This window comes from Myodes glareolus, chromosome 5 (assembly GCF_982192425.1).
Source record: "Myodes glareolus chromosome 5, mMyoGla1.1, whole genome shotgun sequence".
In the NCBI taxonomy this organism is placed as follows: Eukaryota; Metazoa; Chordata; class Mammalia; order Rodentia; family Cricetidae; genus Myodes; species Myodes glareolus.
This window is the reverse complement of record NC_142030.1, coordinates 89704310-89727344: the sequence shown is the minus strand read 5'-3', so window position 1 is coordinate 89727344 and position 23035 is coordinate 89704310. Positions and strand designations below refer to the sequence as shown.

At 45.3% G+C, this 23035-nt stretch overlaps 1 protein-coding gene and 1 long non-coding RNA gene across 4 annotated transcripts; one reads left to right on the top strand and one right to left on the bottom strand.

The window, feature by feature from the left end:
- Positions 1–1272: 1272 nt before the first annotated feature.
- On the top strand, positions 1273–22364 carry Adipor1 (adiponectin receptor 1). 3 transcript variants are annotated; one of them, XM_048430809.3, is made up of 8 exons: positions 1273–1429; positions 8669–8903; positions 11769–11885; positions 12626–12797; positions 14865–15051; positions 17164–17351; positions 21044–21237; positions 21531–22364. In XM_048430809.3, the coding sequence occupies exons 2-8, from the start codon at positions 8763–8765 to the stop codon at positions 21657–21659; spliced, it is 1128 nt and encodes a 375-aa protein (XP_048286766.1). In that variant the 5' UTR covers positions 1273–1429; positions 8669–8762; the 3' UTR covers positions 21660–22364. The 3 variants fall into 3 exon arrangements, with proteins under 3 accessions (XP_048286766.1, XP_048286767.1, XP_048286765.1); XM_048430810.3 differs by lacking the exon at positions 1273–1429 and adding an exon at positions 1565–1703; XM_048430808.3 differs by lacking the exon at positions 1273–1429 and adding an exon at positions 1691–1831.
- LOC146894983 (uncharacterized) lies at positions 2376–3581 on the bottom strand. The gene is made up of 2 exons (XR_015001422.1): positions 3409–3581; positions 2376–2571 (listed from the first exon to the last, which is right to left on the bottom strand). It is a non-coding gene; the product is annotated as an uncharacterized LOC146894983 (long non-coding RNA).
- Positions 22365–23035: the final 671 nt, after the last annotated feature.

The window sequence follows — 23035 nt, the reverse complement described above, 5'->3', positions numbered from 1 at the left end:
GGGTGATCAACACTACTGCAGAAGTATAGGGGCCACAGAGAAAGGAGTCGAGAAAGAGCCAGAGGAGGAAGAAGTCACATCTTGTAACAGACATGTACCAGGTGCCATGCTAAGAATTCCGCCTTCATTGCTCAATATAATCCTTATGCTAATCCTGTGAGTTAAGATTAAGGATTTGCTAAAGGAAATACAGCCGGACAGTAGATGGCAGAGCCTGAAACTGAATTTGGGATTATCTGCAGCCAAAGCCAGACCTAGAACTGAGCGTTGTAAACTGCTTGGATCTTTTGGAAGATGGTGAGGGAAGGGCCGTGCATTGAAGGATCCGGTACAAAAGCTGGAGGAGTGAAAGAGAAAGCTGGCTAGGAAAGGAAACGGGGTGTACGTGAACCCCGAGTCCATGCTTTTAACCAGAACAAAATCGACTTCACTCTCCTGCGACATCCACCCAGCACCCATACCTTTGCCAGCATCTAGAACCGTACTAGAGGTGCAGCATTCTTTGGAGTGTAAGAAAATGAACAGTCCCTAAATTCTATGTTGTTTACTTGTGGCAGAGAAACACACCCTATCTTGTTTCCCAGGTGTGCCCTCTAGGTCACATGGGAACATGGGTTGGAGCTGAAAATTGTCAAGCCAGGCTTGTTTGAAACAACTTCTCCCTTTCTGAGAAATAACAGGAACCAAAACTCAAACCCAGCTGCATGCCATACTTATGGTAGTTATTCCATAAATAACATACAGAAGGAAGAGAAGGAGGGATTAAGAAAATGGATATAAAAATGAAGAGTTTCGGGGCTGTGTATGATGGCGCACGTTTGTAATCCCAGTATTTGAGAGACTGAGACAGGAGGATTGCCACGAGTACGAGCCCAACCTGGGTGGCAGAATTAAATCTTTTCTTAAAAGAAAAATAAAGTGTTTCGGTGCTAGAGATGTAGTTCAATGGTACAGGTCTTGCTCGGAGATTCGATTCCCAACACCGAGGGAAGAAAAAAAAAAGTGTTCCGAGCTGAAAAGCCAGGAAGTAGGGTGGGAAATTCAGCATTCCTTCCCAGGGTCCGCTCTAATTCTCCCGGCTCCCTTTTCCGTCACGCGCCCAGTGTGTGGTCGGAGAAGAAGCTTTTGCGGTTGGCCAATGTGAGGCCAAGCTGTGACAGCCAGGGCGAGCTATTGGTTAGAACAGGGGCGAGGCGGGGCGTGCGCGGGAGCGCGCGGGTGATTGGCACGCGCAGGAATGCCTGGATCGGAGGGGAGAGGTAGCGCCGGGAAGGTGACGCGGCTGCGGAGGTGACGCCGTGAGGTCGCGCGGCCCTTCCGGCGCGGGCAGGGCGCTGAGGATCGGGCGCCCCTCGGCCGCAGGCCACCTCCAGCGCCGCGGGATGTAGCGCCCGGGCCCGCGGCCCCCAGCAGAGCAGCCAGCCAGGCCGTAAGTGTCCCGCGGGTGGGCGGGGCGCGGGCCCTGCAGGCTCTGGAGGACTGCCCGGGAGTGGCCCGCCCCTGGATCGCCGCTCACCGCCCGGCCCTCCGTCAAGTCCGCGGTAAACATTTCCGGCCCCTCCCACTGCGCGCCGCCTCCGTTCGGGGGGGCTGCTCGCCGCGGTCTGAGCCCAGCAGTCCCGGAGTGCTGCCTTCGCAGCCGCGCGGGAGACGGCCGCGTTCCAGCCCTGCTGGCGACCCCCGGAGTTGAGCCTGCGAGTTGGGTACGGGAGCACCGGCCCCGGGTGGTCGGGAACCCTAAGGCCCCACCGCCATCCGCAGGTCAAACGTGACGGGGAACCCTCCTGGATAGGGTTGGAGGGGAGGTTGATGGACAGTCGACAGGCCTAAGGTAATACTCAGCTAGAATGTAAACAGATGCTGAAAGTGTTGCGAAAGAACCAGATTTCATCTCCGAAATCTAGGATTGATAGATGGGTTTTTGTTTGAGAATTTGGGTCTTCTAGCACTTGCTTTTAAGAAAATAATAATAATAATAATTTTTTTTTAAGAAAATAAAGTGGCTGTCCCTCTGTTTCTGGTGCTACGTGGGTGAAGAAACTGGACGAATTTCCGTTTACATAGTTTCGGATGTCAGCGGAGCACTAAGAGGCCATGGGATCAGATACATTAATCAGATTATTTCCCTCGAGTATTTAGCAGACGGGCCAAAGAACCCAGCAATTGCAGTGCTGTGGTAAATCAAACGAAGATAGGAATGGGTGATTCTTTCCCTAACCAAAGTAAGGTTGGGATGTGTTTACTGCCTTTGCCTTCTCATAGTGCTAGGGAGACGGCGATGGTGCATCCGCTGTTCCTGGGGGTTACAGCAGCACTTTGCTGCAGGCACTCAGATAGGATGGCGCTGAATAGATTGCAATGTCAGGGTTCCCGGCTTGTAGCCACTACATTTCTTTATTCTAGAAGTAGTTTCTGTGTTCTATTTAGTGATGGGTCCTTGAGAAAGCGGTCTTAAAATGCTGGTATTATCTGTGAAGCATTGGACTTTGGTGTGGACCTTCACAAAGCTGCTCCTACTTGCAAAGTCGAGTCTCAGGTTGTGTTCACAGTAGCCCAGAAATAACACGATTCCTGAGGAAGAAGTAAATAAGTGACTACCACCTGCATGTCAGAAAGAATCCTAGGAAGCAGCCTTGAGTTAATAGGCCCTCACTGCCCGTGGACATAGTATGCCACCTTCAATAGGATGGTAGGCTAACTTCTGTCTCTTCGGGGTGACTCGTTTTGTTTTTCTAAGCCTCCCGGATGGAAAAATGGATTATTCACTGCTCTGGGTGTCATGCTTCTCCACGTCCTCGTTTAGATTACTGTGCCTTCCTGGATGCCCTGCTACTATCTGTACCTATCAAATCTTAAATACTTCTACAAAGCTTTCTTCATCATTTCAACTAAAGTGATGCTTCTCAGTTTCTCCAGCACTTGTTAGCTTTAGAGTGATGCTATTAGAAAATTATTTGATTAACACCCCCCTTTTTTAGGGGTGGTTCGAGACAGGGTTTGTCTGTGTAAACTCTCTTTGTAGACCAGGCTGGCCTCAGCCTCTAACTCACAGGAGATCCACCTGCCTCTGCCTCCTGGATACTGGGATCAAAGGCATGTGCTACTATGCCCTGCTAATTTTGTTTTAAATTTTAAAAATATGTGTACAACTGTCTAGCTTGCATGTATGTGTGTGCACCATGTGCGTGCCTGGTGCCCACAGAAGGTGAATCGGATCCCTCAGAACTGAGCCAGCATGCGAATGCTGGATATTAAGCCAGGGTCCTCTGGAAAGCAACAAGTGCTGTAACCACCAAGCCAACTCTCACTTGACTTCCAACACGGTAACTCCTCCTCAGAGGCGGTCAGCAACCATTCCAAGTTTGTTACTCTGCTTCGCCTATTCTCAGACTACAGGATCGAACTTACCCTTTGCAGTAGCCAGTGAGTAGTTCTCTGCTTCTGCAAGAAGGAGTGTAAAGCTGGGCTGGAACTCTCTGGCACAGCCCTGCTGCACTATCCGCCCATCTACTTGTCACTCCCAGGAGCTGTGTCATCTTCATATCTAGGAGCTTTATTAAGTAACATGATGTTTTTCTTGTCTGGTGCTGGTTCTCATCAAACTTGTTACATTTTGTCCTTAATGTCCCTTTGTCCCCAATCTGCTCATCAGATTACCATGCTGAACTTGGTCCCATTTTTGCTGCTCAGAAATGTTGGGGGTGTGACTAATGTTTATGAAGTTTGCAGCAGTCTTGAATTGCAAAGATCTTGAGATACTCTCTAGCCAAACCAGTTCCAGGTGATGAGTGGTAGCAAGTACCAACCAGTTTCCTTGTGCTTCAGTGGGTTTTTAGGGGTGCACTGTTTAAAGTGAATTTGGGGTTGCACAGGTTAGAGTGTGTGCTATCTTGTGCAACTGTATTGACCAAATACTTGTAATGTTCTTGGTTTTAAAACAGCAGCTGGCACAGCATGGGTACATACCTGTAAGTAATCCCGGCATTTGGGAGGCTGAGGCAGGAGGAGGGTTGCCAGCGTTTCTAGACCTAGACTGTAGGTTATATAGGATGTCCCAAGCCAGGATTGCCTAGCAAAACCCTGTCTCAAAAGAGTTGGGGTGGTAACATGAAAATCCCCTAACTGGTCCTCCTGCTCCTCCCTCTTCTTTTGGTGGAGCTGACTTTAGGAAAGTTTACCTGTCTCTGAGATTTAAAAGACCTGTTTTCTTCCGTTGGGGTAGCTTTAACTGGCAGAGCTACAGAGGAAGTTAGATTGTGACTTGCTTCCCCTTCAGATTCTGAGTCAGTGACAGTTGGCATCAAATGAAGAGCTAAGGCCCCATTACTGTGGTTGGTAATGCCAAGCATTGACCTTTGCCTTGACTCATTTCTCCCCAGTAGAGCTATGATACTAACCCCCCTAACAAAGGCCACTTAGAGGAGAAATGGGTCTCTGGCTGGACTGCTAGGCTGATCTTTCCTTAGAACGGTGAGAATCAAGCTGATAGACTCCAACTCACCTTCATACTCTCTAAGAGTCTAGAACCTTAGGTCAAATCTCCTGGACTCTCTGGGCCTTTGGCTGCAGGGAAAGTGTGTGTCATAGCTTGGAAAACTTGGAAGTTGCTTCAGAGAATTATCGTCAAGTCTCTAAGGGAAACTCTCCAGCTAATTGGCCAGTGATTAAAACTCAACTTTTTCTCCCAAGTTTGGTGCAGGATTATCCTGTTTGTAGGAGCACAAATGCCTTTCCTCCACAGCTTTACTCTATAATAGCTTACGTTCATCCAGTTGGGAAGCTGAGTGGTAAAGTTTATTAGCTTGAGTTGAAGAAATCCCAACAAAAATGCACTCTTGAGTTTGGCTCAATTATAATTTGCTGTGTTGGGTGTGGCCCATTTGAGAGGAAAGGTGTTTCCTCTGAAATGCAAAAGGACATAGAGTGCGGGCAGAAAGTTGAACTGCATCTTGGCTCTCCTAGGTCTCCTGGAATCAGTCTTAGCACCTCAGGGGTTTGTGTTGAATTTAAATTAACAGACTAAGACGCTTCTAATTCCCTGTTGTTGGTGACTGGTCCACCGTACAGCAATGTTATTTTCAGGGCCTAGTGTTACTGCTCTTTTCCCTTGCCAGACCTCAGAGCCCTCTCTTCCTTTGCTGTCTCTGTGTTGCTACAGTTTAGAAGACCAAACTGGACAATGAACTTTTCTCACTATGCTGACATGATCTCCGTTGACCTCCATTGTATGTACATGAATGTGTGATGGTATATTTTGTATGATGAGTTGTGGCTGAGGGCTTCATTGTGAGCTCACTGGGATGGCTGTCAGGTTTCAAGACTCTTGGTCTAAGAAGATGGGAGGGGCCAGGGGCTAGTGAGAGAGGAGCTGGACAGGATCAGTAGAATCAAGTGATTTGAAACGAAAAGATAATAACATTTTGTCCAAAGGATTTAAAGTCACAAAGGATTTTTATAGTCAGTTAAAGAAACTAGTAAAATCACCAAGTTGGATTCTGTTTCTGATCTTTGGACTCTTACTGTACAACTTAAAGTTGGTATTATCCTTGTGTGTCTTGTGAAAGATTTAAATGGCACTCAACTGAATTAAGTGTGTGACCATTCTGTTTAAAGAGTTCTTTTCTTGCATTGTTCTCGAGCAGTGAGATCATGCCACTTAATGTAGACACGTCACAGATTTATTTAAGCCATCTGATTATACTAAAGACAGTGATATAACTTGTTCAATTTCTATTTTGCACAGGACCTAGTCCTACTAAATAAGTTTGTTAAGTATTCAGTGAATGAGAAGGCTTACTGTGGGGAAGAGGATGAGAGAAAGCCAGCCCACAATAGAGAAAAAAGGCACAAACCTTGACCAGTGGTATGATGGTAACGCATATGTTTGTTGGTTGTATTGTACCCCTTCATTCATTTTGAAATACAGATTCAGACAAAAACTGGATCATTTTAGGACCCCTGTATTATTATTGTGTTCCAGAATGTGGGCGCTTTTGTGTTAGTTTCTTCCCTGGTTGCCTGCTGTAACTGGCAGTTTCGTGTGCCCTGCTTTTCATACTTCTCAAAGATGACCAAAGCTATTTGTTGGTTTGTTTGCTACTCAGTGTTATGAGTTGATCTCTGAGAACTGTTTATTCCGTAGGACTTCCCTTTGAAGAAATATATTTTGAGGTCAGCAGTTAAGATTTCCCAATATTTCTTTTCATGTGAGTTGCTTATCCACTGAGGTTTCCAGGGGCCACCAGTTTCCTGTTCCTCTTGAGCTCAAGTGTTGATTGTGATTGTGTGTATGTTGGCAAATGTCTTGTCACAGTCTTGCACACTTTAAGGGGGAGGAACTGGCTGTGTTGACATAAAGGTGTGCTATATAGTGAGTTATTGTTTGTGTCTTGCTGGAACTGGATTTGACTCTTTCAGCTTTGCGTGTGTGTTAAGCATAGGATGATACATGAGTTCGGAGGATGCCTTCACCTGAGGGCAGATTAAAATATTAGTCAGACATCTCCAGAACCAATAGGAAGCACACAGGCAGGTAGGTAGGTGCAGACATTTGATAGGGGGAATTAACCCACATGAGTGTGGAGGTTAACTCCAAATAGACCATCTGCAAGCTAGAGAACCAGGGAATGCAGTGGTGTAATTACCAAATGAAGGCTGAATGCTGGAGGCTCTGGGTGCTTGTCCCAGAGTCCAAAGGCCAGCCTAGAGTTCTGAATGTCTACAAGAAGCTTCCATCACTTAAAGGAGAACACTTTATATTTATTTGTTTATTTATTTATCTAAGAGAGTGTAACTGTGTAACTCTGGCTGGCCTGGAACTCTATGTAAACAGGCTGGTCTTGAATTCACCCAGATCCTCCTGCCTCTGCCTCTGCCTCTGCCTCCCGAGTGCAGAATTAAAGGCACCACACCCCTTCAAAAGGTCACTTTTCTCCTGTTTTGTTCTGCGTGGGGCAGCCAGTTGGATGATGTTCACTTTCATGGGTGAGAGCAGATCTTCCTTTCTTGGGTCACTAAATCCAATGACAGTGTCTTTCTGAAACCCAGCACTCCAAAGAATGCTTTGCCAACTATCTGGATGCTTCTTAATCTAGTCGTTGATACCTAAGAATTACCACACCCTACACATACCTAATTATAATCTCTGGGAGGGAGCTGAGATTACTCTGGGGTAAAAACTAATACAGATGCCAGGGATGTTTGTTTATATAGTGAGCTGCCATGGGTGAAGCGATGTGTCTTTGGGGAATAGTCATGTTTATGTCTCAACATGAAAGAGTCAGGCTCTTAAGTTTAAATTCCTCTCTCATCATACAACCCACTCTGTTTTTTCTGCATTGTCCTGTATTATTATTCTGGCTAGGGCTGTTGCTATGAGTAACAAAGGCCCTTGTCTCTGGAAGAAGGAAGGCTTGGTAATTTACAACATAGTAGGAATCTTTGGAAACATTCCTTTCCATTTTTATATCATTTATATCTCCCTGAAGCCTAATTTGAAAACACTACAAGTCCAGTGCAGAAAATCCTAGAATGTTTGAGAGTTTTCTGAGAAGACTGACTTCTGATTTCCTTAAATGATCTTGAATGCCTGTATCTAGTTTATAAAAAAGTCACTTGAATGGGGCTTAAGTTTATGGGCTCTGGTGATCGGGACACGCTCTTGCAGAGCTGGTGATTAGGTATGTGTGTGGCAGAGGGTGAATTTGGGGTGTCTCCTCGTCTTCGGCTTCCTGCTTCCAGGTAAGTCATTGTTTGCTGTTAGAGAAGTGGGCTGAAAGCTTGTTATTAGAGCCTTGAACCCGACTGCAATCTTAAAATCATTGGTAGATTTTGCAGAAGAATCAACCAGTGAGCATATCCTGAGTATAGCCACGCAACACACACTTGTGCAGCTGTATGTAGATAAAGGCCAAAGGAGTTAACTTGGCATTTAATCCTTTACCAAGCCTGTGTGAGCTTTTAATAATTGTAGCCAGATGTGTATTTCACATAAAAAAGAAAAAAAGGTAGGCATGGTGGCAAACACCTTTAATCCCAGCACTCCAGAGGCGAGGGTCGGTGGATCTCTGTGTTTGAAACTGGCCTGGTTTACATATCAAGTTCCAGGTTAACTGGAGCTACAGAGTGAGGCTGATCTCAAGCCCCCCGCCCCCAAAAGAAGAAAATAGATTTATTGAGTACATTGCAATGAAACAACTAATTAGACAGTAACGGGTATAGTCTACGGCAGATCTCTATTTTCGTTGTTGGTTTCACATCTAGGCTTTTCCTGGGGAGAAAGAGTTTGCGCAGTTGTGAGCATTTCTGTTCTCATTAAATGGGCGCCATTCCTGTGGGAGAGCCTTTGCAGGGTGGGTACCTGTTTTGTGATGGTGACAGTTTGGTAAAGTAACAATAAAACCTGTGAAGGGAAAGAAAACTAGGTGTTACATTTTTTAATATGTATATAATGAGATTATAAATGTATATGAGATTTTATATATGCATAGATCTGAGATTACCGTTTCTGGTGAAGCATAATATTACTAAAGCATACGGTAGATTTCATTTAAACAATGAGCTAGTCTTTACCATTCGTGTAGGAACGCTGATTAGCTATGTCATATTCAGTGTAGAATTACAGAAATGAATTCCATGCTGTCAACACCCCTCATGTTTGTGTTTGCAGTGTCTACCATCACAGGAAGATCTCTGCCCCCTGGGGCTGAGAGACCCAAACCTTTCCTCAAGCTGAAGCTGCAGGGTATTGAGGTACCAGCCAGATGTCTTCCCACAAAGGGCCTGCAGTGGCACAGGGCAATGGGGCTCCTTCCAGTAACAGAGAAACTGACACGGTGGAACTGGCTGAACTGGGACCCCTGCTGGAGGAGAAGGGCAAGCGGGCAACCACCAGCCCAGCAAAGGTAGGCTGTCTTCCAGAGTTGTCGCCTTGCCCAGCGCCCTCCTGAGCCTCGTCAACCTATCGTTTAAGTTCTCACCTTACTTCCACAATAACCACAGCACCCTGGGAATAGCTCTGTGCAAGCCTTGTTGTGCTCACTTATAGATATTTATTTTTATCACTGTGAACTTTGGGGAGTTAATTTCCTCAAAGAGCACCCAGTACCTTTGTAAACCCAATGTCCAGCAGAACTGAAATAAAATAATCACTAAGTGAGCATGAGTCGAGCTTGACTAGTGGAAGTTTTTCGGGTAGAAGGATCCTGGAAGTAACCAATCCAGAGCTGATGGGGAGGCTCCTCTTTCACACCCCTGTCCTCTTCCTAGTCCTGGAACTCGCTCTATAGACCAAACTGGCCTCGATCCTCCTGCCTCTGCTGTCCAAGTGCTGGGATTAAAGGCGTGCACCACCACTGCTAGATTGTTCCTAATTCTTAGTGTGTCTCCCTTCACATGAACATTCCTGCACCATGAAGGAGGAAAGGAGAGTGAGAGGAATGGCTCTTCTCCTTCCTCTGTAAATGAGTAAGGAACTGGGCGGTGGTGGTGCCCGCCTTTAATCCCAGCACTTGGGGGAGGGGAGCAGAGGCAAATGGATCTCTGTGGGTTAGAGGCCAGCCTGGTCTACAAAGTGAGTTCCAGGACAGCCAGGACTACGTAGAGAAACCCTGTCTCAAAAAACCAAACCAAAAAGAAAAAAAAAAAAAGAAAAGAATAAGGGGAAGAACTTTATGGCCCTCCAGGCAGACCTTAGTCATGTTCTTCATGGGAGGACTGGAACGTGTCTTTTTAGGGGGATCGCCACCCTTTAACCTAGGGGCTTCCCTAGGAGAAGAGGAAAATGGATGTTGGGTGAGCAGGCTATAATCTGCACAGTAGTATCTAAGAGGGATTAGGGTCTTCACACAGGGAAAGTGTGAGGACATCCCAGAGATGAGCAGCCAGACCCCATCTATGTCTCCCTCTCCCTTTCTCACTCTGTTGTTGTTGTTTTTGAGACAGGGTTTCTCTGTGTCCCTGGTTGTCCTGGAACTTGTTCTGTAGGCCAGTCTGGCCTCAAACTCAGAGATCTGCCTGCGTCTGCCTCCTGAGTTCTGGTGGGCTTTTTTTTTTTTTTTTTTAAAGGCAGGTACTATCCTGGGAGCCAGGTATGGTAACATATGTTGATAATTTCAAAATTTGGTAGACTGAGGCAGATGGATTGCAAATTGAGCCTAGCCTGGGCTATATAGACCTTTTCTCAAAAATAGCCTCAGCAACAGGAATTGCTGTGCTTACGCGGGTGTATGGCTCATCCCTTTAATCCTTTAATCCCAGCACTTAGAAAGCAGAGATGGACAATCTTTGTGAGCTCCAGGACAGCCTGGTCTACATATTGAGTTCCAGGACAGCTGGGGCTACATAGACCCTGCCTTAAATAAGTAAGTAAGTAAAGTTTGCTGTGTTGGGTATGCTTGGCTGGCCGGCCTAGGAATGAGTGGACCAGATCGGAGGCCCCATATTCCTGGGAGTTGCTTTGGGTTCAAAATGGTTGACACTTTGACTTTTTAAGAAAATATATATTTTATGAGGGTGTGTGCATGCAAGAATTTGGAGGTTTGAAGAGGGTATCAGATCCTCTAGAACTGGAGTTACAGGGCTTGTGAGCTGCCGTGCCAGGAACTGTACTCTAGTCCTCTGGAAGAACAAACAAGTTTTCTTAACCACTGAGCCATTTCCCCTTTTTAGTTTATTGCTTTTGTTGTTTTATGTAGCTCTTACTGGCCTGGAGCATACTGATTTACCTTGTAGACTAGTCTGGTCTCCGAACCACAGTGATCCCCCTCCCGGTGCTGGGATTCAAAGTATATGCCGTCACAGTTGGCCACAGTTGTCATGAGAGCAGTCCCAGAGTAAGTGATTGGAGAGCAACAAATAAGATTGTCAACGTAATCACTAAGACTTCTTTTTTGTTTTGTTTTGAAAGTCAATGGACTGGTGCTGAACATGATTGTGTACACTTTCAATCCCAGCTCTTAGGAGGCAAAGGCAGGTGGTTCTTCCTGGGTTGAGGGGCCAACTTGGTCTATACAATGAGTTCCAAGCCAGCCAGGACTACATAGTGAAAGAAATCCTATCAGAGAGAGAGAAGGAGGAGGAGGGAGGGAGGGAGGGAGGGAGGGAGAGAGAGAGAGAGAGAGAGAGAGAGAGAGAGAGAGAGAGATAGATAATTATTAGTAGATTGGAAGATGAAACTATTTGGTAAATTAGGGAAAGTTGTGGACCACTTGTCCACTTGTCCTCCGAGAGAATGGGGGCTGGCAAGATGGCTCAGTGAGTAAGGGTGCTTGTGGCTAAGCCTGATGAACTGAGTTTGAATGTTTGACCCCCAGGATGTAAATGACAGAAGGAAAGAATCAACTCCCTCAGTTGTCTTGAGTTCTGTATGCCTTGACATGTGCACATATACACATACTAAAATAAAAAAATATATATATTTTAAGAGAACAGATATATCTAAGGCAACATGTACCTGAAATAATATTTAAGTAATGAGATTAAATTAAGATAAATAAAAATCTAGGGCTGCCGTACTAAGCCTGTGTCCTTCCAAGGCCAGTCTCTGCCAGTCTTCCTCCTCTGTGCCAGATAGAGCTTACACTCTATATTGACAAAGTAAGCGTCTCAGGCAGTGGTATTGTGAACTCTCAAGTGTCATGTTTGGGAGAGGAGCCGTTGGCTTTACGGTGAGGCTGGGTGTGATGCCGCGAGTTTGAGCTGCTCTGGGCCTCCTCAGAAATTGTCCAGGTTCGGAGACGATGTCTAGATTGTGTGTGTGTCATCCTTAGGCTGAAGAAGAACAGACATGCCCAGTGCCTCAGGAAGAGGAGGAGGAGGTGCGGGTACTGACGCTTCCTCTGCAAGCCCACCATGCCATGGAGAAGATGGAGGAGTTCGTATATAAGGTGCAGCCTAGAGCTGGGAAGGGAAGCGGGGAGCAGGCTTTTCTGGGATGTTTCTGACTGTTGAGCTTATCTGGGCTGAAGGACATTTGCTTGATGACCTTAGTTTAGTTCTACAAGTTGTCCTCTGATCTTCACATGTACACTCTTGAACATGTATGCCCTCATACATGCATACATACAAATTAAATACATTATTAAAAGAAAGAAGAAAGAATTTCTGATTTGGCAGATCTCTGTGGGTTCAAGGCCAGCCTGGTCTACAAGAGCTAGTTCCAGGACAGGCTCCAAAGCTACAGAGAAACCTGGTCTCAAAAAAACAAAAAACAAACAAACAAAAGAATTCCTGCTTTACAGGATGTAGTATTAGCCTGTAAGAACTTGGGATATAAACGGGGACAGAGAAGCAGGAGTCAAAGGGACTACTCTCTGGGAGAACATCAGAGGAAGGATTTGTGTTTATGAAAACCTTGTCTATAGTTTCTTTGTTTTCTCCCATTATAATTTTGAAAATTCAAGAGGCCTAAAAGAGGTTCACCATAAACTGGTGAAAATCTAAATCAGTACCTGCTAGTACTGTTTTGTCCATCTTCGGGATCTCCAAGTCCAGGCTTCTTTTCTTGTGACGTGGGACCATCGGAGGCCCGAGTGACAGCCTCCTAGACGTGTTCTTCTGCAGTGTGGTATTCTCAGAAAACCCGGCCTTCCCTGTGGCCCATCTAAAGGTGCCATGTGTGTTACAGGTTTGGGAGGGGCGCTGGAGAGTCATCCCGTATGACGTGCTTCCCGACTGGCTGAAAGACAATGACTACCTGTTACATGGCCACAGACCACCTATGCCCTCCTTTCGGGCTTGCTTCAAGAGCATCTTCCGCATCCACACAGAAACTGGCAATATCTGGACCCATCTGCTTGGTGAGTGATATAGATGAGGAAAAAATCCGATTTTTATTGACAAGTGCTATGCCACTGAGCAACATTCTCAGCAAGAACTCTAGTCTTAGATTGGTGGTGGTGCACACCGTAGTGGTTTGAAAGAAAATGGCCCCACAGACTCCCAGGAAGTGGCACTGTTAGGTGGTGTGGCCTTGTTGGAGTAGGTGTGGTTTTGTTGGAGGAAGTGTGTCCCTAGGGGTGGGCTTAGAGGTCATAGATGCTCAAGCAAGGCCTTTGTCACATCCTCTTCCTGCTGCCTGCCTATCCAGATGTAGAACTTTGAGGTCCTTCTCCAGCACCATGTCTGCCTGTGTGCTGCCATGCTTATTACCATGGTGATAATAGGCTAAACTTTTGAACTGTAAACCACCCAATTAAATGTTTGCTTTATAAGAGTTGCTGTGATCATGTTGTATCTTCATAGCAATAGAAACCATAACCAAGACACGGAGGCTCACCATGTGACTCTGGTCAGCCTAAAACCCCTATGTAAACCAAACTGGACTCAAACTCAAAGTGCTAGAATTAAAAATGTGTGTCTTAGTTGGGGTTTCTATTGCTATGAGGAGACAGCATGACTTCAGCAACTCTTATAAAGGGAAACGTTTAATTGGAACTGGCTTACAGTACAGAGGTTTAATCCATTGTCTCATAGTGGGAAGCATAACAGCATGTAGGCAGACATGATGCTAGAGAAGGAGCCAAAAGTTCTACATCTGGGTAGACAGGCAGCAGGAAGACATTGTGAGCATGACTAGGCCTGGCTTGAGCATCTGAGATTCCACCAACAAAACAAGGCCAAACTGCCTAAGAGTGTCATTCCCTGTGAGCCAGTTGTACCATTTTCTTCCAAACCACTACACCCTGTCTCAAAAGCAAAGAAACAACAACAAAAAAAAAAGAATTCCAGTATTACTTGCCAAGGAATTCTGTAGTGTTTGTCCATGAGGAGAGAATAAAGTTTCTCTGAATAATTGATATCAGTAGCCTTGCCTTTAAATTACCATTGACTTTAATTGACATTTGATTGCTGATCTTTACAACAGGGTAGAAGGTCCAAAACAGGAGAAAATGATACTGTATGTTCTATTTGGATTCCTGGTAGAATGTTCTTGTGGTGGGAACTCCTATTTTCTAACTTGCCACTGTAAAAACAAAATGCCAACATTTCACAGAATGGTATTTTCGTGACTTGAGAATTCTATCATGCAGGGCCTGCTCGTTGGGGTTTCTGTCCTGCCCGATACCCCACAGCCAGCAAGCCCCAAAGAAAATCACACAGAGACTACATTAGGTTATAAACTGATTGGCCCATTAGCTCAGTCTTCTTATTATCTCTTGTAGCTTATATTAACCCATTATTCTCATCTATGTTAGCTATGTAGTTCAGTGACTTTTCCAGCAGGGCAGGTTACATCTTGCTTCTCAGTGATCTGTGCAGGAATGGGAGGAATGGACTTCCTCCTTCCTAGCCTCCTCCTGTTCTCATCCTCCCGCCTCTTCTTCCTGTCTGGTTGACCCACCTATACTTCCTGCCTGGCCAATCAGCATTTATTTAAAACATGATTGACAGAATACAGGAAAGTCTCCTGCACCAGAGAATGTATGCTAGCTAATAGTATGCCTGGCCTCAAAAAGTTTGATTCCTACCACCAAATACCTTGGGCATGTTGGTACATGCCGGTAATCCCAGTACTTGGAGGTAGAGACAGGAAGATGAGAAAGAGCATCCTTAGCTACATAAGGAGTTGGAGGTCAGCCATGGTTACACAAGACCCTGTCTCAAAGATAAAATGTCTTGCCAGGTGATGGTGGCCCACATCTTTAATCCCAGCACTCGGGAGACAAAGGCAGGTGGATCTCTGAGTTTGAGGATATCTAGGGTTACACAGAGAATCCTTGTCTCAAAAAACCAAAAATAGGAAAATAAAAATGAGCTGTCTTTGTCTGGGCTTGTTTCTCCTGTTTACTGATGGACACATCAGCTGTCACGGTGCTGCGTTCCACTTTCCCTCAGGGTTTTGTTTTCCTTTTTCCCTTGCGCAGGTTTCGTGCTGTTTCTCTTTTTGGGAATCTTGACCATGCTCAGACCAAATATGTACTTCATGGCTCCCCTGCAGGAGAAGGTGGTGTTCGGGATGTTCTTCCTCGGCGCCGTGCTCTGCCTCAGCTTCTCCTGGCTCTTCCACACCGTCTATTGTCACTCAGAGAAAGTCTCGCGGACTTTTTCTAAGTAAGTCGAAAGAGCAGTAGTGAAAACCATGTGCATTATTGTCACATCTGTCCCCGTGCTGAGCAGGTACTTGGAGCCTCTGTAACTAACTCTTAATGAATCCCTGATGTGCCCAAGGAAGTTGTTGTTATGACAAGATGATGAAGTTTTTCCTGTAAAAACTTGATGATAAACTCCCCACAATCTCCCCAGCAGACGGAAACCAATCCTGGGATATGTTTTCTACTCAAACAGTACTGTGTTTTGTGAAACTTGAGGTTGGTGGATTGCTCTCGAGACCGTGTACATAACACTAGCTTATCTTTGGCTCAGCCTGTGGTGTGTGGCAGGCAGTCTGTGCTTCATACTACTAGTCCCCTGCCCCCGCTCCCCCCCACCCCCAAAAAGCTTATCTTTGCTGGCCAGGCATTGCTTGACACATCAGATCTACTGCCTGTCAGACGCAGTCACTGTCCCCAACTTAGCATGGGGTTCTGTTTACTTGAGTAGTGGTTGTTGTTCATGCTTTCTTAGTGATTATTTTGTTTCTCTGAGTAACACCAGGTCAGTGCCAAGCAAGGGATTGTTCTCAGCTACTCAGTGAGCTGAGACAGAAGGACCATGTGAGCACAGAAATTTGAGACAAGCATGAACAATATAACTCCTAAAGGAAAAAAAATGGGTCTGGTAGCTGACATTTTTCATGTCAGCCCTGGAGGCTAAGGCAGGAAAATGCTGGGAGTTTCAGGCCAGCTCAGGCTATGTAGTGAATTTCAGGGTCAGCCAGGGATAGAGAGCAAGACTCACTCCAAAGGAGAGTTGGTCAGATGACTCAGTGGATAAACACACTTGCCACCATGACCCAAGTTCAATCCTGGGACCCACATCTAGAAAGTAAGAACCAATTCTGACCTCCATACTCAGACATACACACAAATAAGTAATTTAAAGGGAAAAGTCAGTAAAAAACAGGACAGGCAAAAGTATTTTACATCAGCTGAACGAGGTGGCGCACGCCTTTGACCCCAACACTTGGAAGGCAGAGGCAGGTGGATCTCTGTGAGTACGAGGCCAGCCTGGTCTACAGAGTGAGTTCCAGGCCAGTCAGAGCTACTCAGAGAAATCCTGCCTCAAAAAATAAAACATAAAAGTATCTTATGCTGGGGGCTGGAGAGATGGCTCAGTGATTAAGAGCATTGCCTGCTCTTCCAAAGGTCGTGAGTTCAATTCCCAGCAACCACATGGTGGCTCACAACCATCTGTAATGAGGTCTGGTGCCCTCTTTGTGACCTTCAGGCATACACACAGATAGAATTATGTATGCATAATAAATAAATAAATAAGTATCTTATGCCGAGCATGGTGGCACATAGCTGTAATCAGCACTCAGGATGCAGAGGCAAGAGAATGAATGAATGGGAGGCCAGCGTAGGCTACCTAACAACAAAAATACCCTAATGCTCCTTATCTAAGGGTCAGATTGGGAAAATAACCCAGAGTTCTTCCTGAGTGCCATGCTGGAAACCAGCTGGGCTATGGCAGAATTTCTAAAAGTGTCTTATGTGGCCTTAAATTCTCTGTGTAGCTTGAACTCCCATCCTCTTTCCTCACTTTCCAAGTGCTAGGATTGCAGGTGTGCTCTACATGCCTGGTTTTCTTAGAGAATTTTTTACTGGAAAGTAAAATGTGCTTAACCTTGTAGAATCGGGAACTGCAGAGTGAGTTCCAGGACATTCAGTACTATACAAAGAAACCTGGTCTCGAAAAACAAAACAAAATGTAAATTTTATTAAGAATTTCATACTTGTGTATTTTGATTCTATCTATTCCCCCCTCTAGCTTCCTTCCAGATTTGCCCTGCCGTCCGCTCCCAACTTCGTGCCTCCTTCCTTCCTTCCTCCCTCCCTTCCTCCCTCCCTCCCTCCTTCCCTCCCTTCTCCCCTCCCTCCCTCCCTCCCTCCCTCTGTTTTTATCAAATGACCTGTTGAGTCCAGTTTATCTCGCACTGTAGGACTGAGGAGAAGGTTGACTGGAGGGTCAGTTTGGGTGCAGGAAAACAGTTATCTATGTAATGAGCCACAGGATTCTTCATCTCCCCCATTCATGTGCTTGATTTTTGTTGCTTATTTTTAGACTGGACTATTCAGGGATTGCTCTGCTGATCATGGGGAGCTTTGTCCCCTGGCTCTATTACTCCTTCTACTGCTCCCCACAGCCACGGCTCATCTACCTCTCCATCGTCTGTGTCCTGGGCATTTCTGCCATCATTGTGGCACAGTGGGATCGGTTTGCCACTCCTAAGCACCGGCAGACAAGAGCAGGTAAGTACAGCTGGACTTGGTGCTGCATGCCTCTGGTCCAGCATTTCTCAACCTTCCTAATGCTGCAGCCCTTTAATACAGTTCTCATGTGTGGTGACCCCCAGCCATGGCACACGCCTTTAATTCCAGGACTCAAAAGGCAGGTGAATTTCTATGAGTTCAAGGCCAGCCTGGTCTACAGAGCGAGTTCCAGGATAGGCTCCAAAGCTACAGAGAAACCCTGTCTCGAGAAAAAAACAAAAAAAAGGATGATTTTTGTTACTACTTCACAACTAATTTTGCTACTGTTGTGAAACATAATATAAATACCTGTGTTTTCCAATGGTCTTAGGTGACCTATGAGAAAGGAATGCTGAACATGCCCCAAGGGGGTCTCGACCCACAGGTTGAAAAACATTACACTAATCCCAATTACTCAAGAGGTTGATGTGGCTGGCTCAGAAGTAGATAAAAGGGCTAGAGGGGATACTTCCAAGGAAGAGCATTTGCTTCTTGCCTAGTATCTACAAGGTCTAAAATTCAATCCCTAGTACCAGAGAGAGAGGAGGAAAGAAAGAAAGGGGCTCAGCAAGTAGGAAGAACGGTTGTAAAGCTCAGAGATATTGAACCATGGGTTGAATTAGCCTAAATTGTAATTCATGAAATCCTCCCTGACTGATTTATGTTTAAAACTTGATAAATGGCATGAATTTTCAAAGTTCAGTTTTCCTTTGATATTTTAGTGCTAATAAGATGGGTCCTCCTACAACTCGTCAGTTAGCTTTAAGCGTATCTATGTTTTGATGCTCTAAAAATATATCAAACATGAGTCTGGCATGGTGTCTCATGCTCTGATTCTCAGCACTTGAGAGGTAGAGGCAGGTGAATCTCTGAGTTTAAGACCAACCTGATGTACAAAGCAAGCCAGGACAGCCAGGGCTATACAGAGAAACCCTGTCTTGGGGGGGGGGGGGATGTGTATCTATGTAGCAAGCACAGTCATTTTAGTGACTGAATTCTAAGCACTCAGACAAGGGAATGAAAATTGACATACCCAAGCAAGTGTGGCGATTCATGCCCATAATCCCAGTATGTGGGAGGGTGAAACAGGAGGATTGCATATGTTCCTAGGCAGTGTAGGCTGTATACAGATCAAGATTCTGTCTTAAAATAAGCAAGAAAAAAATTGCCGAACAGTAGTAGCACACGTCTTTAATCCCAGCACTCAGGAGACAGAGGCAGGCAGATCGCTGTGAGTTCGAGGCCAGCCTGGTCTACAAGAGCTAGTTCCAGGACAGGCTCCAAGCTACAGAGAAACCCTGTCTCGAAAAACAAAAACAAAAACAGGCTAGTTTCAGGACAGGCACCTAAGCTACAGAGAAACCCTGTCTCAAAAAACAAACAAACATTGCCGGGCGGTGGTGGCGCACGCCTTTAATTCCAGCACTTGAGAGGCAGGCTGATCTCTGTGAGTTCGAGGTCAGCCTGGTCTACAAGAGCTAGTTCCAGGACAGGCACCAAAAACTACAGAGAAACCCTGTCTCGAAAATCAAAAAACAAAAACAAAAAACAAAAAAAATTAAAAAAATTTATATACCCTGGGGCATTTTACCAACAATAGTGAATAAAATACCTTGAGCATAAAGATTAGAAGCAACAATAATATAATAGCAGCAAGCATTTAGACATCTTCCTTATGTGACTCATCTAGAGTCTTTCCGTTTTTATTACTTGGAGCCATACTACAAGTTACTATTAGTTTTCAGAACTCTTAACTTTTTTCTCTAGTTTATTTTACATGTAGGGCTCTTCTGTCCACATGTATGTCTATGCACCACTTGCGTGCCTGGTGTCGGTAGAAGTCAGAAGAGGATATTGGATCCCCACCATGTGGGTTCTGGGACATCCTCATCCTCTCAAAGAGCTGCCAGTGCTCTTAACTGCTGAGCCATCTCTCTACCACAACCCCTTTTCTCTCTCTCTCTCTCTCTTCCTCTCTCTCTCTCTCTCTCTCTCTCTCTCTCTCTCTCTCTCTCTCCAGTTTTTCAAGACAGGGTTTCTCTGTAAACCTGGCTGTCCTCGAACTCACAGAGATCTGCCTGTCTTTGCCCCCCCCCAAGTCCTGGGATTAAAAGCGTGCACCACCACTGCCCAGCATATGCTGTTTTTTTCATCTTCAGCTACAAGAAATATTAATTGAGCACCAACTATTTGTTTAAACAAGGGCATCTACAAAATAGAGAAGACAGTCCTCACCCTGGTTCTGTATAGGATGAGGACAGTGCTCATTCTTCATTGTTACTTGTGTGTCCTTGTAGCTCCAGGTAGCTGCTCATCTGGAACACACTTCTCTCTACTCAGATGACCTGGTTACTTCGGTCTTTTTATGATTTTTGAAAAATGTTAATTGTAGCTGGGCAGTGGTGATGCATACTTTTAATCCCAGTACTTGGTAGACAGAGGCAGGCAAATCTGAGTTTGAGGCCAGCCTGGTCTACAGAGCACATTCCAGGCCAGTCGGGGCTACACAGAGAAACCCGGTCTCTAAAAACAAAGATAAAACAAATTTTAAAAATGTAAATTTTATTAAGAATTTTATGCTTGTATACAGTGTATTTTGATTCAATGTATTCTTCCCTCCAGCTTCCTTTCAGACCTTCTCCATCCTGTCCCCCGTTCAACTTCACGTCCTCTTTTTCCTTTCTTTTTGTTTTTTCAAATGGCCTGTTGAGTCCAGTTAGTTCTGCCCATATGTGCATGAGTATGTGGCCATCCACTGAAGCCTAGACAACTTTTCAGTGGCTGCTACACCCCTCAAAGAAAACTGACTGCCTTTACCAGTGTCCGTCAACTGTCCCAGCTTCTCCATGGTGGGACTTGTGAAATTCTCTCTCTCCTATCCATGCTGAAATTTGACTGGCTTGATCCTGTGCAGGTGTTTTAATGATCCCTTTAAAAAGAAAGATTTATTTATTTATGATTATGAGTCTCTGTTAGTGTGTACTTGTGCCCATGCCCGTGGAAGCCAGAAGAGAATGTCAAATCTCCTGCAGCTGGAGTTCTAGGCAGTTGTGAGTCGCCCACCCTGGGTGCTAGGAACTAAACTGGGAAGTCTCTGGAAGAGCAGCAAACACTATTACACACTGAGCCATCTCTTCATCCCTTCTATGATTTAATGGAAAACCTACTCTTCTGGCTTTGGAGCCTCTGAGTCCTAGCCATCTATGATTCGTACTAAGTCAGCCATCGGATGATTTTTGACAGAACCTTTGTGTGTGAGTGTGTGTCTATGTTTTCAAATTTTGTTTTGAGAAAAGATCTCACTGCGTAGCCCTGGCTGGCCCAAAACCCAATATGTAGACCAGGCTGGCCTGGAACTAAAAGAGATCTTACCTTCCTCTGCCTCCAACGTTCTGGAATTAAAGGAGTTCACCACCAGCTAACTCCACCGCACCTTATTTATCTTATTTGTATATGTGTGTGAATCTCTCTGCCGTGTGTGTGCAGGTGTCCACGGAGGCCAAAAGAGGGCACAGGATCCCCTCAGCCTACAAGAACTGTCTGCTGACTGCGAGTCCTCTTTGCCAGCATTCCCTAAACTTGTAATATTCATCAGAAAATAGTTATTCTTCATAAATGCATAAATTCCAGAATTGAAGCAGTGCCTTCCATGTGGTGATTTCCTGTTTGACAGTCATGTCTGTTCTGTTCAGGCGTGTTCCTGGGACTTGGCTTGAGTGGTGTTGTACCCACCATGCACTTTACAATCGCTGAGGGCTTTGTCAAGGCCACCACAGTGGGCCAGATGGGCTGGTTCTTCCTCATGGCTGTGATGTACATCACCGGAGCTGGCCTGTATGCTGCTCGTATTCCTGAGCGCTTCTTTCCTGGAAAATTTGACATATGGGTAAGAAATGACTCTTAGCAGGGCCTGTGATAGTGAGTGACTGACCCAAGGCCAAAGCTCTGAGTAAAAGATGCTAAGAGATTTGGGCCGTGAAGTATTTGACTGTGCGTTGTGTCTGAAGGAAGAGGATAACCTGAGTCAACCCTGATGTCTCTCAGATAGTTTTTTTTTTGTAATGTTCTATAGCAAGCGTCACTTCTGTGATGTCAGACAGTTTTTAAGGGGAGACCCGAAGAGACAGGTGCTCCTCCCACTCCTCACAGTCCTCAAGGTGGCTCTGTTTCTTTCCGCAGTTCCAGTCTCATCAGATTTTCCACGTCCTGGTGGTGGCAGCGGCTTTCGTCCACTTCTATGGGGTCTCCAACCTTCAGGAATTCCGTTATGGCCTGGAAGGAGGCTGTACCGATGACTCCCTTCTCTGAGCCTTCCCACCGAGGTGGAGGAGGAACTTCCCAAGTGCTTTTAAAAATAACTTCTTTGCTGAAGTAAGAGGGAGAGTCTGCATTGTCTGTTTCTAGAAGAAACCTTAGAGAAGTGAGTACCAGTCAGCTTCAGCTCACTGTCACAGCCACCGGGCAATAAACCTCCCCTTCTCATCCCCTGGCTGGGAGCCACCTCCTCAGCAGCCACCTCAGCAAGGACTGCTAGTCCTTCAAAGACAGGACTATGGAGCTCATGTTGAGATTTCACTCATTCCTCCAGCCATTTTGGGGAAAAAAAAATATGAACTGGGATTCTTCAGAAATTATGTTTTGCTTTTTCTTGAAGAAAATATCCCTCCTTACTCCCATCCTTACTTTGTAACCTGGCTGGTAACAGGCCATCCGTTTTTGTAGCACACTTTTCAAAAACAATTATAACCTGGTCCCGTCTTTCTAGGGTCTAGCTCTGCTTATATGGCAGACAAACAAAGCCACCGCCTTGATGTAGCCCGGCTAATCATGGAAGTATGTCCAGGCTTCAAATAACTTGAGTTTAAAACCTTTTTTTTTTCTTGGCAGAGTAATGTAAAATTAAAATGGGGAAGATATTTAATATTTAATACTAAGCTTTAAAAAGAAACCTGCTATCATTGCTATGTACCTTGACTCAAAGACTATTATGATAATAAAAGAAAGTACAGACAACGCTTGGCATTCAAAGAGTTCACATGTATTGTCTCAACTGCTTGCTCACAACTCCAGAGAATTGAAGCTTGAGATGACTCCAGCTTCTACTGAGACACAAATCTGAATCATCCTGACAGTCAGACTCTGTGGTCAGTGAATAAGCACAATTCAGTTCCAGCTTCTGATCTCTAGTACAGTGTAGCACCACCCAGGCATCCGGTTAGGAACACTGCTGGGCCTACTGGAGGTGTCCCGCAGATGGTAGAGTGTTCGCTTAGCATGACACTAGTATCCGTGAAAGTCTGTCTCGAAAAATAGAGATCATTGTGCTATAGTAGTATTAATTAGTCTAAGAGTCTCAAAAGTGTTGAGATATACCCTAGAGCTTGTGTGCTAGAGAATAGTCAGTTCATTGTTTGACATATAAAACTAGGGAAGGGTGGCGTGCTCTTGTAATCCCAGAACTGGGGAGAAAGATCACTGTCCTCCCCTCAGCCAACCTAACCTACTTAGCTAGTTCCAGGCTAGAGAACCTGTCTTTAAAAAAAAAAAAAAGGGGGGGGGCGTGGTTGAAGAATAACTCCTGAGGTGGTCATTTGGCCTGCATGTCACACATACCCCACCCACAAAAGCCCACTGTATTTGATGTGATTGTCTCACCAAAGGGTAGTCTATGGTCTCTAATACCT

Excerpts from the sequence above, each read along its gene's own strand:
- Adipor1 (XM_048430809.3), top strand. The coding sequence starts at position 8,763 with ATGTCTTCCCACAAAGGGCCTGCAGTGGCACAGGGCAATGGGGCTCCT. Across the intron at positions 8,904-11,768 it reads CAACCACCAGCCCAGCAAAG|GCTGAAGAAGAACAGACATG; the intron begins GTAGGCTGTCTT and ends TGTCATCCTTAG. Across the intron at positions 11,886-12,625 it reads TGGAGGAGTTCGTATATAAG|GTTTGGGAGGGGCGCTGGAG; the intron begins GTGCAGCCTAGA and ends TGTGTGTTACAG.